This window comes from Dendrobates tinctorius, unplaced genomic scaffold (genome assembly GCF_039654945.1).
Source record: "Dendrobates tinctorius isolate UK_male_01 unplaced genomic scaffold, ASM3965494v1 ptg000001l, whole genome shotgun sequence".
NCBI lineage: Eukaryota > Metazoa > Chordata > Amphibia > Anura > Dendrobatidae > Dendrobates > Dendrobates tinctorius.
Window position 1 is genome coordinate 244,927 of NW_027361669.1, and position 15,273 is coordinate 260,199.

At 39.1% G+C, this 15,273-nt stretch overlaps 1 protein-coding gene across 3 annotated transcripts in view; it reads right to left on the reverse strand.

The window, feature by feature from the left end:
• Positions 1 to 6,118: 6,118 nt before the first annotated feature.
• ARHGAP26 (Rho GTPase activating protein 26) overlaps positions 6,119 to 15,273 on the reverse strand; it is a 605,933-nt gene continuing 596,778 nt past the window's right edge. For all 3 annotated transcript variants that reach the window (XM_073573730.1, XM_073572997.1, XM_073572737.1), the window contains one exon: positions 6,119 to 15,201. In XM_073573730.1, coding sequence (XP_073429831.1) covers positions 15,113 to 15,201 — 89 coding nt within the window. In that variant the 3' untranslated portion in view covers positions 6,119 to 15,112. The remainder of the gene's footprint in view (positions 15,202 to 15,273) is intronic.

Genomic DNA, 15,273 nt, shown 5'->3' on the forward strand with positions numbered 1-15,273 from the left:
CACCACCCTACATCTCCTCCCTTGTTTCAGTATACCACCCTACCCGCGCCCTCCATTCTGCTGATGACCTGAGGTTAGCATCCTCAATAGTCAGAACCTCCCACTCCCGTCTCCAAGACTTTACACGTGCCGCGCCAATTCTTTGGAATGCACTTCCCAGGTCAATACGATTAGTCCCCAATCCCCACAATTTTAAGCGTGTCCTGAAAACGCATTTATTCAGACTGGCCTATCGCCTCAACACATTAACCTGATCTATCCCTGTGTGGCAGAGCCAAAAGTTTTACCATAACCAGGTTCCCCGCATCATTCTCCCACATGCTTTATGCATCCATTAGCCCTCTGTGTCCGTACTGTCACACACCTAACATTATGGCTGGTCCATACAATCAGGGCAACTGTTACCACCCACCTTTCGTGTCTACCTCTTTCCTCATAGACTGTAAGCTTGCGAGCAGGGTCCTCTTTCCTCTTGGTATTTGCTATAATCTACTGTATGTGATTATTGTTATGCTGTAATGTCTATTGTCTGTACAAATCCCCTCTGAAATGTAAAGTGCTGCGGAATATGTCGGCGCTATAAAAATAAAATTTATTATTATTATTACCTCTCTCCAAATGTATCGTTTTTGGTCTCATCACTCCAAATTACCTTGCTCCAGAAGTATTGAGTTTTGTCTCTTGTTGCTCTTTTGCATATTGTAGGTGAGATACTTTGCGGCATTTACGCAGTAATGGCTTCCTTCTGGCGACTCGACCATGCAGTCCATTTTTCTTCAAGTGCCTTCTTATTGTGCATCTTGAAACAGCCATACCACTAGTTTTCAAGAGTCCAGAATTTCAGCTATTTGTGGGATTTTCTTTGCATCCCGAACAATTTTCTAGGCAGTTGTGGATAAAATTTTTGTTGGTCTACCTGACAGTGGTTTTGTTTTTAGAGCCTTGATTTTCCATTTGTTAATCACAGTTTGAAAGCTGCTGACTGGCATTATCAATTCCTTGGATATCCTTTTGCATCCTTTTCCTGTTTTATACAGTTGAACTACCTTTTCCCATAGATCCATTGACAATTCTTTTGCTTTCCCCATGACTCACAATCCAGAAATATCAGTGGCTGGATGAAAGATGCAAGAGTCTGTCTGGACCCCAGAAACTCACTTAGCTTTTATGCACACTCTGAGTATAAGCAAATGGGTCAAAGGTGAGGATGTTACCTTTAGTTACCATTCAAACCCATTTGTTTCAACTTCTGTGCATTTATCAGGCCAAAATCACCAGGGTATATGAACTTTTGATCAGGGTCATTTGGATGTTTTGGGGTGTCATCATGATTTAAAAAGAGAAAACACAGTAGTTTGACAATAATGGTTTCACCCAACCACTAACCATGAGTGGAGTAAAAATTTTGGTGCTATCATTCATATTCTCTGAAAAAAGGCCAAGAAAGCAAAAATTCTGCCGGGTATGTAAACTTTTGAGCACAACCGCATATCCTCCATAAATGTTGTTGAAATTTAGCTTATTCTTTGGTAGCTCCTTATTTACTCCTTAATATTTCATCCCTTTATTGGTTCGACCCATCACCACAATTCTTGTTCATATTTTGTTTTTCAACCGCTATATTTATTTATTTATGGTTCATTGTGCTCATTGTTCTCCAACTCCTTTATATGTTTTTATCTGTGTCTTTCATGTTTTTTTATTTTGTCTTGGTCTGTTTATTAGAGTTTCTTTAGTAAAATGATTTTGTCTTGGAATTAAGGTTATTGTTCATTCATTGCATATTGTTTTAGGTTTTACAATTTTGTATCTGTTTTGAATTAGTGCTTCATTGTGCCCACTTTTTTCTGTTTTGATTTTGAGTTATTTCCTTCTATTATAGGTTTTTTTTTACTGATAGCACACATATCTATTATAATGGGACTATTCACATTGTACATGTTTTTCTTTTTTGCCAACCATGTGTCTGCAAAAAATCATTGAGGGTAAGTTTGTTTTTGATCGGAGACACAGATCAAAATTAGGAATTCAAGCATATGGGTCCGTAAAAAAATCACTGACTGCACAAATTGTCAGCTGTCTGTTTTTAACATTGTAATGGGTAGGATAATATCTGCACTTTTTGTGGGGCATATGAGAAAATCACTGATGAAACGAAACACTGGTGGTAAACGTTAACACACGGACAAAACTCTGATGTATATAACCCTCTCCAAAATCAGTTTTCCCAATTTAAAAAAAAATTGTTTAATGTAGGAACCCCCCCCACTCTTCCCAAAAGAAAGACAAATTTAGTATTGCTACATACCGATGCTATAAAGTTATATCATTATTTAGACCTTAGGGAACACTGCTTAAAAATAAATGCTAGAAATGCAATTTATGTTCCAAAAATGTGCTCTATCCAAAAGAGCACAAATAAATACAACAGCATGTTATGCGAAAAAAACCCAAAAAAACAACAAGACCTCAGAGCTCTGGAAATTAAAAGTTATGGCTCTCAGAATATGATGCAAAAATATATATATTTTTGTTTAAAAACTGATTGTCTTGTGCAAAATTAGTATAATGTAAAAAAAAAAAAAGAATTTGCCACCACTAAAAACTGTAATTTATCCCACACTACCAAAGTCATAATAAAAAGTACAAAAATATCGATGATAGAATTACTGTTCTTTATATTTATTTTTTGTGTAAAAGTAGTAAGACATAAATAATCACCAATTAGGATAGATATCATATCCAGCTGCATAATTATGTTAATATGTCAAATGGAATAACAGTGTTTTAAAGGGAACCTGTCCCATAAGATAACACTATTAACCTGCAGATTAAAGTCAACCCCTTAACGACCGTCGATACGCATTAAAATAACGATCAGGATATAGCACGCCCCCAGCGTCGGAAATTTTCCAGGGTTTGAACTACCGAGGGTAGCTGAGATCCTGAAGAACATGATCAGGGCTGGTTATTCAATGAATAATTTACCACTATCATGAAGTACAACATGTCACGAAAAAGTGTGTCCGCTATTAAAAACATTCAATTCTCTTCGAACATGATATACATGTCAGAAGAGAGAGAAATGAGGTCCCCAAACCCACTCGATACTCCGCCATCCCCCGGTCCTGTCAGCTCCATCCCCAGCTCTCCAACTCTTCCTGGAAAAAAAATGGTGGGGATTTTTATTATTGGTTAATTTTGATCACCGTGATAGATGTTTCTACCAGCCTTGCATGTCTAGAGGCTGAAATTTTTGCCAAGTCTTCTTTGCAAACTAGCTGCAGCTCAGTGAGATTGGATGGAGAATATCTGTGAACAGCAACTTTCAAGTTTTGCCACGGATTCTGAATGGGATTTTGGTCTGTAGTTTGATTGGGCCTTTCAAAATGTTTTCAAACATGAACATGATCTAAACCATTCCATTTCCGACATGATGGCCCTGTATTTAACTCCATTCATTTTCCCATCAATTCTGACCAATTTCCCTGTCCTTGCTTAAGAAAATAATCCCCACAATATGATGCTGCCACCATCATCTTCGACAGTGAAGATGGGGTTTTCAATGTTATTTGCATTTAGTCCAAAAAGTTCTACTCTGATCTCATCTGATCAGATCATCTTCTTACACATGCTCACCATGTCCCCTACATGGGTTTTTGAAAACTGCAAACAAGACTTCTTATGGCTTGCTTTCAAAACTGGCTTTTTTCTTGCCATTCGTCCATAAATGTTAGATTTGTGGAGTATACAACTAATAGTTGTCCTATGGACAGATTTTCCCATCTGAGCTGTGGATCTATGCAGCTCCTCCAGAGTGACCATGGGCATATTGATTGCTTCTCTAATTAGTGCTCTCCTTGCTTGGGATGTCAGTTTAGATGGACGGTTATGTCTTGGTAGGTTTGCAGTAATGTCATGCTCCATCCATTTTTTTGATGATAGATGAAGAGTGATCAGTGAGATGTTCACATCTTGGGCTAATTTTTATATAACCTAATCCTGCATTTCACTGCTCCACAACTTTAACCCTGACCTGTCTGGTGTGTTCCTTGGTTTTCACGATGAGATTTGATCACCAATGTTTTGAAAAAAAAAAACCCTCTAAGGCTGGTTTCACATTTGCGTTTTTTAGCGCTGGAAAAAAACGCACACCTGCGCATGCGTTTTTTCCCCTATATTTAACATGGGTGCGCATACCTGCGCGCTGGTAAGCGCATGTATGCGATTTTCATGCGCTGCGTTTTTTTGGGGTGTGCGTTGGGATTTTCCAGACGCAGCATGTTGCATTTTTTGGCCCTGCAAAAAAGCGCATGCACACATATGCGCACGTTTTGCGCTAAAAATGGCCATTATAGCCTATGGATGCGCATATGTGCGCACTGGCATGCTCATGTATGCGTTTTTTTGCATATGCGTTTTTTTTTTTAAACCATGGAATTTAGGGGTTTGGGTTAGAGTTAGGGTTAGTTAAGGGGGTTTAGGGTTAGGGTTATGGTCAGGGTCAGGGTTAGGGTCAGGGTTAAGTATGGTTTTGTTAAGGATTAGGGTCATGGTTAGGGTCAGGATTAGGGTTAAGTATGGTTTTGTTAAGGGTTAGGGTCAGGGTTAGGGTTAGGGTCAGGGTTAGGGTCAGGATTAGGGTTAAGTATGGTTTTGTTAAGGATTAGGGTCATGGTTAGGGTCAGGATTAGGGTTAAGTATGGTTTTGTTAAGGGTTAGGGTCAGGGTTAGGGTTAGGGTCAGGGTTAGGGTTAGGATTAGGGTTAAGTATGGTTTTGTTAAGGATTAGGGTCAGGGTTAGGGTCAGGATTAGGGTTAGTATGGTTTTGTTAAGGGTTAGGGTCAGGGTTAGGGTCAGGGTTAAGTATGGTTTGGTTAAGGGTTAGGGTCAGGGTCAAGGTTAGGGTTAAGTATGGTTTTGTTAAGGGTTAGGGTCAGGGTTAGGGTCAGGGTCAGGGTTAGTTAGGGTTTAGGGTTTGGGTTAGGGTTAAGTATGATTTGGTTAAGGGTTAGGGTCAGGGTTAGGGTTAGGGTTAGTAAAGTCATGGTTTGGGTAGTGTGAGGGGCCACCTAAAAATGTTGGAAAAAAACGCAAACGCGGTAAAAACGCGCTAAAAACGCATACAAACGCATAAAAACGCTGCGTTTTTTTCATGCATGCTCATAAAAATGCTTGAAAAAAACGCAGCAGTTGTATGCTTATGTATGCGTTTTTTCAATGCGTTTTTTTGCGGGAAAAACGCGCTGCAAAAAAAAGCAAGTGTGAAACTAGCCTAAGGCCTTCAAAGGACAGCTGTAGTTACACTGACAATAACTTACACACAGGTGGACTCAATTTACCAATTATGTGACTTCTGGAGGTCACTCAGTATTTTATTTATGGGTATTAATCACAATTTTCAGATTTAGATTTTTAAAATCTAGAAAACTATATCATGTCCTTTAAAATCCCAATAAAATACATTTAAGTTTGTGGGTGTAACAAGAAAAAATGCAGAAAACTTCAGGGGATATGATTATTTTCTTGGGGCACTGTAAATGGAGACCAACTTTATACCTTTCTCTATGTTAGGAGAATAATCAAAGTGAGAAAAAGGAAACAAAAGATAGAGAAAGTAAGGCTGCTAAATACTTGAACTTCATGAGGCGTAGTAATTAAAGTACCACAAACATAATTGAAAAATTAGAAGATCAGTATTTCAGATAATTACAATCAGCTTCCGAGTTGGATACAGTAGTAATAATGGGACATAAGCTACCCACACATTCTGAACAATGCGGGATAGATGAAGGGACATTTGTTGTACTTACATATGGGGTATAAACAGCAGTAATGGTAAATTGTATTAGTCCCAGGTCATCCATAGTTTCATTTAATAGTAAGCTGGATGTACGGGAAAAACTCAAGACAAATAATTCTAACCATGAAAAATAGCCACTAAAATAAAATCTGTAAATAAGCAAAAAGTAATCTGCTTTACTTTTGTCAAAAATGTTAAAAATTTTCAGCCAGTGCAACTAACAAGCCACAGTATAAATTAATACACATATTGCGGAGAATGACGCACCCAAGACACCATATTGTAGTATAATGAATGGTTCACAGAAAAGCAGATTATACATATTCTCTGTTTATTTGGAGATGTATTGTAGAAATCACAAAATGTTTGTAAACCAAAAGACCTTGAAAGCGATTGTTCCCACAAGAAATTAATTTTCACAAATGTAATACAGGAAATCTACCCAATACATCTATTTCCCCAAACCAGGTCTTTCTAAACCAAGTTACCAATCAATACATAGCATCAGAGCCCAGATTTACTAACAGATACATAGATTAATGGTCTATGACTAAACAGATTTTGGCAGATCGTGAAATGTTACATGTGAACTACAGAAAGTGAAAATTACACTGTGATCCCATAGCATTAATTTCAGCAATATACATAAGACGTGTGCCCAGAAAAGAACAATAAGCTGACATTTCATATAGAGAAGCCGTGAAAGTCATCATCTGCTCAAAGCATTACACTGGAAACACACAGCTTAATGCCTTCCAATATGGCACATGATAAATTGGCATCCCTAAAAGTATCTGCTAATATTCTGCTGTTGTGAACTAGTTAACAGAAGCCTCACTGCATCTAGAAATATATGTACGGTATATTGCATATGCTATCTCATACCGCATTACACTGTTTTTTTTTATTGTCAGGTAGAATTCATATCACCCAACTATTCATATGTCCAGCTGTTACTCATAATTTGGCATAAGAACATACAGGTGCTTCTCACAAAATTAGAATATTATCAAAAAGTGAAACTCCTGTATTCTATAGAGTCATTACAAACAGAGTGATTTATTTCAAGTGTTTATTTCTGTTAATGTTGATTATGGCTTACAGCCAATGAAAACCCAAAAGTCATTATCTCAGTAAATTAGAATAATAAACACCTGCAAAGACTTCCTAAGAGTTTTAAAAGCTCGCTTAGTCTGTTTCAGTAGACTCCACAATCATGGGGAAGACTGCTGACTTGACAGATGTCCAGAAGGCAGTCATTGACACACTCTACAATGAGGGTTAGCCACAAAAGGTCATTGCTAAAGAAGCTGGCTGTTCACAGAATGCTGTATCCAAGCATATTAACGGAAAGTTGAGTGGAAGGAAAAAGTGTGGTAGAAAAAGGTGCACAAGCAACTGGGATAACCTCAGCCTTGAAAGGATTGTTCAGAAAAGGCCATTCAAAAATTTGGGGGAGATTCACAAAGTGTCGACTGCTGCTGGAGTCATTGCTTCAAGAGCCACCACACACAGACGTATCCAGAACATGGGCAACAAGTGTCGCATTCCTTATGTCAAGCCACTCATGACCAATAGACTACGCCAGAAGCATCTTACCTGGGCCAAGGAGAAAAAGAACTGGACTGTTGCTCAGTGGACCAAGGTGTTGTTTTCAGATTAAAGTAAATTTTGCATTTCATTTGGAAATCAAAGTACCAGATTCTGGAGGAAGAGTGGAGAGGCTACAATCCAAGCTGCTTGAGGTCTAGTGTGAAGTTTCCACAATCAGTGATGGTTTGGGGAGCCATGTCATCTGCTGGTGTAGGTCCACTGTGTTTTATCAAGACGAAAGTCAGCGCAGCCATCTACCAGGAAATTATAGAGCACTTCACGCTTCTCTCTGCCGACAAGCTTTTTGGAGAAGGGAATTTCATTCTCCAGCAGGACTTGACACCTGTCCACACTGCTAAAAGTACCAATATCTGGTTTAAAAACAACAGTATCACTGTGGTTGATTGGCCAGCAAACTCGCCTGACCTTAAACCCCATAGAGAATCTATGGGGTATTTTCAAGACGAAGATGAGATACACCAGACCCAACAATGCAGACGAGCTGAAGGCTGCTATCAAAGCAACCTGGGCTTCCATACCACCTCAGCAGTGCCACAGGCTGATCGCCTCCATGCCATGCCGCATTGATGCAGTAATTGATGCAAAATGAACCCCGAACAAGTATTGAGGGCATTTACTGAATATACATTTCAGTAGGTCAACATTTCGGATTTTAAAATAATCATTTTTCAAGCTGGTGTTATAAAGTATTCTAATTTACTGAGATAATAACTTTTGGGTTTTTACTGGCTGTAAGCCATAACCATCAACATTAACAGAACACTTGACATAGATCACGCTGTCTGTAATGACTATATACTATATGAGATTCACTTTTTGTATTGAAGAACTGAAATGAACTTTCTGATGATATTCTAATTTTGTGAGAAGCACCTGTATATCAGTAACCGCTTTCTAGGATATCCACAGAATGACAGTTTGCATTATATAATGTGAACAGATGATAAAAATAAATCTTATATTTTGGACATTTAAATAATATAAGCTACTGTATGTGCAAAATATCACACCATGGTGTTCATTGGCATCATATAAAAAAAGTTGATTCTTGTGCTTTTTCCAGTCTTCTTACATGCACTTCCATATGCTACTTGCATTATGTGGGTGTTGGTTCAAAGCATCTATAAAAGTACAGCAACTATAATATATCAGAAATGCTTGGTAATATCACGTACAAGGCCGCAATAATACATTTGTGCTGGAATGTCTGCATGTCTTCAGGCTCAGGTTCTTCACATTTGATGGAAGCAATAACGCAGCATGCTGTGCATACACCATGCCAGAACTCTACGGACCCAAATATGGAAGTCAATGAGGTTTGTCAGTCGCTGCAGGTTTCTCTTGAAGTTCTCATTCATGAAGGAGCCCATAATGCAGACGTGGCGTTGTACCGTGGCCACCAGACAAGCACGCAATGTTAAAAAGAGTTGACTGTTGAAATGTTTAATCACATCTAATTAAGGGCTGTGCGACGTTAAATATGATTTACAGTCAGGTCTGCAGAGACTGGTTTTGCTTCTGGATTTATCTCACTTAGGATTGCCTAAACTAATGTTCCACACAAATTGCTTAGCTTCTAGAAACAAAGGGTCAGCCTCTGGATGTAAACCTGTTTTCCTTACAGGGGGTTGTGTGGTCTTCTGATAAAAGTCTGCAGACTATGTAACTGCTGGCTTCTGAACCCTGATGCACGGTATCCACCACCAGGATCCAATGGTAATGCCCAGTGAGAGCAGGTGATCACGTGCCTGCAGGTATGCAATTTGTTCAAGAGCCAGCTAGACTGCTCTCCATTCACTTGTATAAATCTATAATGTGGATGGAAATATAAAAATCGCACACTTGCGGTTATGTGACCACCTGCTATCACTGGGCAACACCGATGAATGCTGATCGCATACGCACCGCACGTTGTCAAGATTCAGAAGTCTCTTAGAATTACTGCAAACTTAACAGAAGACTGCACAACCCCTGTAGAGAAAAATGTCTACATCCACGGGCTGACTTCGTTTCTATAAGGTAAGCAATTTGTGCAGTGCAATATTATGTGAGATAAATAGGGGTTGTCAGGTCTGGAGACAAAAGTCTGCAGACTTCTGAATCCTGACAGTGTGCAATGTGCCCGGTGAGAACAGTCTGTCACGTGAATTCAAGGATTCAATTTGCAAGCTTCTGGCACATTCTAACTGGACTTACCAAGCTTCTACCAATACAGGTGAATTGAGAATAGTGGAGCATGTGCGTAAATCGCATACTTGCGTTCACGTGACCGACTGCCCTCACCAGGTAATACCATTGAATCTTGACTGTGTGCATTTCACGTAAAGTTACCGAAGACTTATCAGAAGACTGAACAACCCACTTAAGAGAGATTAATTATGCAGAGATCTTGACTAAGAATTACGGTAACAGTATAATAGAATACTGCATATATTTTACAATGATTAAGCTTTACTTAGCTATCACAGAGCAACCCCAACGGACGGAAGATGGTAGAAGAGGAGGTTCTGGAGAGACCAAATAAATTCTTTAGCACATCCGCTAAGAGTTACAGGGCCATTAGTTACTGTCATTAATGTCTGTATATGACAACTAAGCAGACATTGGGTTTGAGCAAATATAAAATAATGCAAAGTAGAGTTACAGCACCACTCTCGCAGAATAGACAGTACAATAACTAGATCATTGGTGAACATTTCATTTTATTCAGGCATGTATTTTATTTAGATTTGGTATGTTGCATGTATTAAAATATCTACTTATTTGTAGGCAATAATAAAATCATGGTAAAATATTCTAAAGGAAATGCAATCCAGCTGACCACAGAAAATCTTGAAAATTCTTCTGCTAATGTTGTGCACGCATGCACACGAGGAGCTAGTAGATCTTCGTTATAGCCATGCGTTCAATAGTGACATGGACATTGAAGCATTGCTAGTAGCCATTGACGTGTAATAGATCAATGATCTGCCATACAGTTCAGACCGCTGATCTGTGGGGAAAGGGAATTGGAGAACAAAAACTGCACTATGACGAGCACACCTCTGTTATACAAGGATGGGTGCAGAGCAACGGTCAGGAGAGCAGTCTAATTCTTCTACGGCCAAATACATTCAGACAAGTAAATCGCATCCAAAAATCCTCCTGGCTTGTCTCTCCTCACCACACATGCAGTATGAGTATGTCGATGGAAAATAGTGGTACCACCATCTTTAGGGAGTAAGATCATCCTGCTTCTGAAGTAAGCACCTCAGAAGATAACTGAACATAGGGCAGCCCCACCAGGTACACTTTAAAAAAAACAAAAAAAAACTTTATTTTGAATAAAGAGTATCTGTCACCAGGTTTTTGCTATCCCATTTGAAAACAGAATAAATGTAGAGGTACTAATTCCAAGAATGTAACATTTACTGAGCTGCTTGCTGCCATTTTGATACAAATCAGCTTTTTATCTGCTGCAGATCTAGCATTTTTCTCAATGTTTCAATCTATATAATCCCGCCCACACCACTGATTGACAGTTTTCTGTGTACACTGTGCATAGGCAGAAAGCTGCTAATCTGGATCACTGATAGATGCTACTGCACAGGCACAGCCAGCGCCATTTTGAGAGATTTTTTTTCTCACTAAATGTATATTACCAAATACACTAATTAAATAGATATTATACATGCGATCATGCTACAGCGCAGGTGCCGCCGCCTGCCTACTGAATGTGATTTTTTTCCAAAACATATACCGTATTTTTCGGACTATAAGATGCACTTTTTTCACCAAATTTTGAATGTACTTACCAGTAGTGTGGCGGCAGCAGCAGAAATCGAGTGATTCTGCGGTGGTCTGATGCTGCTGGGAGATGATCTCACTCCCATCAATGGCTGGTGCAGCAGTATTCTGCGATGTTCGGTGGTGCAGGAGAGGCAATGCTGTGGTTTCTGGAAAAATGGGCGCCGGAGGTGGAGATCTTGTCAACGAAATCTCGTCCCAAAATCTCGGGAGACGAGATCTCGGTGCGGAGATCTCAATCTGCGCATGCGCTGCCTCTGGCGGCCATTTTCCTGGAGGCCATCACATTGCAGTAATGGAAGTGTGGGGGCTCTGGGCTTTCACAAAATGTTGACGGAGCCCCAGCACCACCGAACCTGCTGCACCAGCCTGGGATGGGATTTCCTAGAGGCCACCACATTGCAGCAATAGATGTGCGGGGGTCTCCGCGCTTTCACAAAATGTCGGCGGAGCCCTCGCACCACCGTCGAACCTGCCGCACCAGTCTGGGATGGAAGTCATATTATTGCCGGACCACAGAACACTCCAATTGACCCTGCTCCACCAGCACTGCCGATCCCCCCACCGGTAAGCTGAATTCGGACTGTAAGACGGACCCCCATTTGATGCATTAATTTTGTTTCCCTATTTGCTTTCTAAAAACTTTGGATGCGTTTTATGGTCCGAAAAATACTGTAACATTCAGTATATAAAATTGGGGGCAGGTCACTGAGGGATCAGTGACTTGTCATGAGCCATCAGTAAGAATACCTAGGTAGAGCACCATATAAAAAACAGGCTGCCCGAAGCACGAGAATCTCACCAACTGAAAATAAAGATTAAACAACCACAAGACGGATTTCATCAATCAAGGTATCATTTTAATCAGTATAATAGCGCCGACCTTACACTGACTGTAGGTTATTCAGCACAATCCTGCTGACAGGTTCTCTATAACGACCATCTCCAGCTGATAAAGCAGTGATTTTATCAAAACTACACTAAGACCGGTAAGTGACACATCACTGGGATTAGTGCCTCAGTCTCTACATTATATGCTGCTCTCAGACTAGGTGGCAGAAACCTGGTGATATATTATCGAAAAATCAAGTTCAAATACAAACACAGAATATAAAATCAATAAGAAGGCACACTGCACGTCAGTCCTTGCCTGACCCTGGGTTTCGCTTGATGGCTTCTTCATGGGACCTTAGTTTGGATAAAATTCCATTTACATACCAATACTGAAAGTGTGGTACAAAGAGAAAAAATGAAGGATTTTTGGATGCGTCTTACTGAAATTTATTAATCTATATGAATTAGAGAGCAGCCCATGAGTTCCCAAGGAACTACTAACTGCCTTGATGCAAAGCATGACATAAAACTTAAGGCAGTGTTGTTAGAGTTGAAGAAAAATCTATGAGAATGCAGCCTATCATTACAAGGATGTAACACACCGAAGCATCAGCCGACCTCAGCCATGAACAGGCAATGTGCATGTTGAGTAGGAATATTTTTACAGGGCAATCCAGTGAAATTGACTTATATTACAAAAATAATTTATAAAATCAGGTGGCATCACTGTCATCAACAAGTAAAGCATGGCTCCTACTTATTCCTTAATATTTCAACCTTACAGAAACTCTGGTTATAAAAACATTTTGAAAAGTGGACAACATCCCAGTGAGCTGAGTTAGTGCACAAGAAATATCAAATATAAAACTTTTTTTTTACCTTACACCACTTGACATAACTTTCTATTTACAATGTTATATTCGCAAAATAAAATATACAGCAATTTATAAACTCAAGTACTCGAAACTTGACAATACAAAGAAAAACAGACAATAAAAGAGAAACACAGCCATATCTGCAGGGCACACACAGTGCAATGAAGGAGCTCCAACAACCTTGAGTGCAGAACCTAAAAAACTCACACTTATGTTTCATACATTTTTAGATTTTTAGGCATAACTATACCATTTCCAGGACTTATGTTGGTATGAACTTATAGATGAACATATAGATTAAGTAAAAAATTTCAATGTCACTTGGTCAAAAATAATGTAAAGAGCTTAGAAATTATCATTCACGGCAAAGTGGTCTGTATAATCTCAAGTGTTCTCCAGGTTATGAAGGTCTAGCAAGCTAAGATTCCTCAGCTGGATCATTCACGGCAAAGTGGTCTCTATAATCTCAAGTGTTCTCCAGGTTATGAAGGTCTAGCAACCTAAGATTCCTCAGCTGGAGAGTTCATTTACCCTGGATGGAGCAAGGCAGCACTTGCATTAACATTTGCCTTTAATAGACCTTGTGATGTTTATTCGTTTAACATCTTTAATATGCCTACCAGGTATACTATATTAATGGAAGTGACATTTTTTTTTTTTTAAGTGAAGTTGGAATCTGCTACTCCACATAGAATAATTGTGGTATACATAATCACATTTTGTAAAGAGGTTGTATGCGATAAGGAAAACATGCCTGCTTAGTTTTAGAAAAAAGTGCACTCTTGTCTATGGGTTGTGTTAGGTTTCCGGCAGGTCATACAACCCCTCTAATTGCTTCCTATAGTGGCCATTGTTTTTACTTTAGTTTTTATGCCTTGGTATTTCAAGAGCCTTAACTTATTTATTATGTGTCCATCAACAGAGCCACATGACGGACATTTCAACCCACGGATAAAACTTACAAGTCTCTCTGCACTAAAAATGGCATTTTAAGTTTACTCTGTGGACCTGTACAATACTAGATTCATATTGTGTTTTGAGGTTTACCGTTTGTAAAACATAAAAACTAAAATAAAAAACAAATTAGTTGAGACTCATAACTTTTGTATTTTTCGGTTGATGGAGCGGTGTGCAAGATAAATATTGGTACATTTCTAAAGCTCAGTCTTTTCCAGAGATGTAATACGATATCATTTTTGAATCTTTAGATTTTTGTCATTAAAAATATTGGAAAAATGGAGTTCCAATTTTTTTTTTTTTTAGAGTTGTTTCAAATGTTTTAAAATGTTTTTTTTTAGGCTCTTTGAATTCTTTGTAGTCTCTCGATGGGGAGCTTGAACTGGTGATGGTTTGAGTGCAGTTATAATACACTACAATACTTCTGTATTGCAGTGTATTGCGACTTGAACTGTCTTCTATGAATGCAAGTACAATGATGGCATACATAAGGGCATTTGGTCTTCATATGCCACATCTAAGGGGTTACAATGGCAGCAAATGGAACAATTGCAGATTAATGCAAGTACAAGCCGCTTGCTCCATGTACATGTAAGGATAACATTTGCTTCCTGATTTTTGGCTTTCTGTAAGTTACCTCCCCCTTGGGTGGTCTATAAACAGCAGCATGTTTACCGGCTGCTGGTTTTCAGTAGAGCCAGATGGCTGCACTTGACTGTTCACAATGGAACAAGCTATAGCTACATAGGTAAAACACATGAGCAGAGTCATATGTTCTGTTAGATCAGGCTCCTACTTACACATTTCACCCTTATATCGTTTTAAAACTGATTTAAGTGTGGTTGCATTAAAGTCTGCACTCAAGTTGTGTTTGATTTTGCATATATAAGAACACATTAGACATGTCCATTAAAGATGCCCAAGTGGCCTGCACTATAATCCTTGGTTGAAGCCAGACAGGCAGAGCATAGGCATTGTGACTTCTAGTGGTTACAGGGTACAGTGAATGAAAACAGCACAATGACTGTAAACAGAAAATGGTCCCTTGCTAAGATTACAAAAAATGCTCGCACTTCCGGATACATTTCCCCACCATAAATCATTTTAAACACACACACGTTCTGCTGCAACAGGTAGTGAAAAGTCCTTCACCCTGTGGAGGCATAGAGAGATAATCTTCAACACCATCAGCTGTTGTCATGGATACCATGTAAAGCGGAGGATTGCTGGAAGAACATAAAGCTATAGGAATTCCACATAATTCTCAGGGATAAGTCCAGTCTTTCCATTTAGGGTCCCTTCTAACCAGCCTGGCTCCTGTGATGGATGAACTGGATTGGAGAAAAAAAATGCATTAACATCTGAGCAATTTTACATTTTATCTCATAGCATAGCTCACTACT